The 2,223-nt window shown below is 64.5% G+C and overlaps 1 protein-coding gene across 1 annotated transcript; it reads left to right on the top strand.

Annotated features, from left to right (window-relative positions):
• Window positions 1–385: 385 nt before the first annotated feature.
• On the top strand, window positions 386–1,289 carry PUNSTDRAFT_139641 (uncharacterized protein; the record flags this gene model as incomplete). The annotated part of the gene is made up of 2 exons (XM_007389366.1): window positions 386–775; window positions 822–1,289. The coding sequence occupies 2 exons, from the start codon at window positions 386–388 to the stop codon at window positions 1,287–1,289; spliced, it is 858 nt and encodes a 285-aa protein (XP_007389428.1).
• Window positions 1,290–2,223: the final 934 nt, after the last annotated feature.

Genomic DNA, 2,223 nt, shown 5'->3' with positions numbered 1-2,223 from the left:
AGATGAGTAATCCATCAACGCAACGAAAGATGGTCCAATGAGAGAAGGGGAGGGTCCTCGGGCACCCGACACGTGACCGGTGGACCGGCCTAGGAAGGCCGCGCGAGTGCGGAGGCCCTAGGAGCGCCGAGCGACGGAACAAAATAGGGGAGATGCCAAAAGGAGGGCGCGGGAAGCCTAGGAGGGCGCGGGAGAGCGCGACCGAATAGGGAGACGGAAGTATTAGGGGAAATGAACGAAATGGGACAGAAGCGGAAGCAGAAAAAGAGAACAATGAGACATGAGGCGAGTGTGGGAGCCGTGCCCTGACATCACCCCCCCTTCAAGACCCGGCGCCTCGACGTGTCGGAATTCCCACCCCAACCGAGTTCCCCCAGCACCTACCATGTCTAAGAGAACTCGATCTCAGGCCCGCCCCGTCCCCATCGAACGCGGATCGTCCGAGGAGAGGAGCAGCGACGGCAGCGAGGAGGATCCGATCGCCGCGCTGGAGGCGGCGCAGGCAACTCTGAAGGCGGCGCAGGCAAAGGCGGACGCGGCGACGGCAAAGGCGGAGGCGAAGGCGGCGGAGGCGAAGGCAAAGGAGGCGGAAGCGAAGGCGGTAGCGGCGGCAATGGCGAAGGGGGTAGCGGGTCGTGGTCAGCAGGAGGCCGCTGCATCGTCAAAGGGCCGCGGCGGCTCCCGTAACACCTTGGAGGTCGTGGTACCGCCCCTGGAGCGCAAGCGCCAACACGCGGAGTCCCCGACCTCAACGCAGGCGTCGAAGCGCGCGAAGGTGAGGCAGTGGCCATCGCACTCCACCCTGCTGACGATGTTGATAGTCCGGGGAAGACCCGCCCGAGGCGTTCCCGACGCCTTGCGTGACCTGCCTGGCGTCCGGGCAGGTCTGCCTGAAGCAGCGCTCGAGGGCCGCAACCGCCTGCGTCGGCTGCGCGACACGCCGGCAGCCATGCAGTCACACCCGCGGAGGCTCCGCCGCGGACGGCGTCCAGGCGACGCTCGCGGTCGTCGCTGAGGCGATGGGCGAGTTCGGCGCCGCCATGCGCGAGGTTCGAGAGCTCGTGCGTACGGTGCGCGCCAGCGGCGCATTCGGCCTCTCCACGGAGGCTCCGGCAGCGTCGGGAGGTCCGTCGGCCTTCGGTTGGGGCAGTGCATCGGGCCCGTCGGCCCCGCCGACTACGCCTTCGATCCAAGAGGGAGGGTCTGGAGCGACCGAGGAGATGGAAGAGGTCGGGAGAGAGGTGACGAGGATGGAGGAGGACGAGGGACATGACGACGAAGTGGTGTAAGGGGCGAGGCGAGAGGGAAGTGGAGATGGCGGAGCGTCCGGCGACCCGTAGCGTAGACATCGTGTACCTTAACTACTGTGAATTGGACACGGGCGTCGGGAGCTCCCCGGGAGTCATATAACGGTGCATTGGCCGGAATCACAAGGACTTGAACGTGAGCGAGGAGATCCGCCGCGGTGCGTTAGGGTGGCGGCGGTAGAAGTCGCGAATACTGACTGGGGACACGTTCTCCTCTGGTTCCCAAGTGTCCTCGTTAGCCGAATAGCCCTCCCAGCGAACGAGGAACTGCAGCTTTCCTCGGAAGATCCGGGAGTCTACGAGGCGGTCAACCGTCCATTCCTCGACTCCATCGCGGACGACCGCGGGCGGCGGTCGGTGGTGCCGGGGCCTTCCAGGAATGGTGTCCTCCACGTAGCGACGGAGCTTCCAGACGTGGAAAACGGGGTGGATCTTCCAGGATTCTGGGAGCGTCAGGCGATACGCGTTGCGATTGATCACCTTATTGACAGCGAAAGGGCCGTACCACCGATCGTCCAACTTCTTCGCGGGGCGTTGGGTGCGAATATCCTTCCCATGTAGCCATACCTTGTCGCCTACGCGAAATTCCGAGGGGGCTCCGCGATGCCTGTTGTAGTGCCGGGCCATATCTTCCACGGCTTGCCGCAGGGCAGCACCCGCTTCCTCCTCGGCGCGTTTCATACGTTCTGCGAACTCGGAAGCTCCTTCCGCGTGCGGGACCCTCCGAGGCTCCACGCCCATCCGTGGGTGACATCCATAGTCCATGAAGAAGGGGGTCTGACGGGTCGAGGAGTGAACGCGGTTGTTGTAGGCGAACTCGGCGATGGGAAGCCATTCCTCCCAGTCGTCCTGAAGGTGATTGACGTACAGGCGGAGGAACTGCTCGATCTCCTGGTTGACGCGCTCAGTCTGGCCG

This window comes from Punctularia strigosozonata (genome assembly GCF_000264995.1).
Source record: "Punctularia strigosozonata HHB-11173 SS5 unplaced genomic scaffold PUNSTscaffold_86, whole genome shotgun sequence".
In the NCBI taxonomy this organism is placed as follows: Eukaryota; Fungi; Basidiomycota; class Agaricomycetes; order Corticiales; family Punctulariaceae; genus Punctularia; species Punctularia strigosozonata.
Note: the sequence above shows the minus strand (reverse complement) of the source record. Positions and strands in the feature narration are given on the sequence as shown.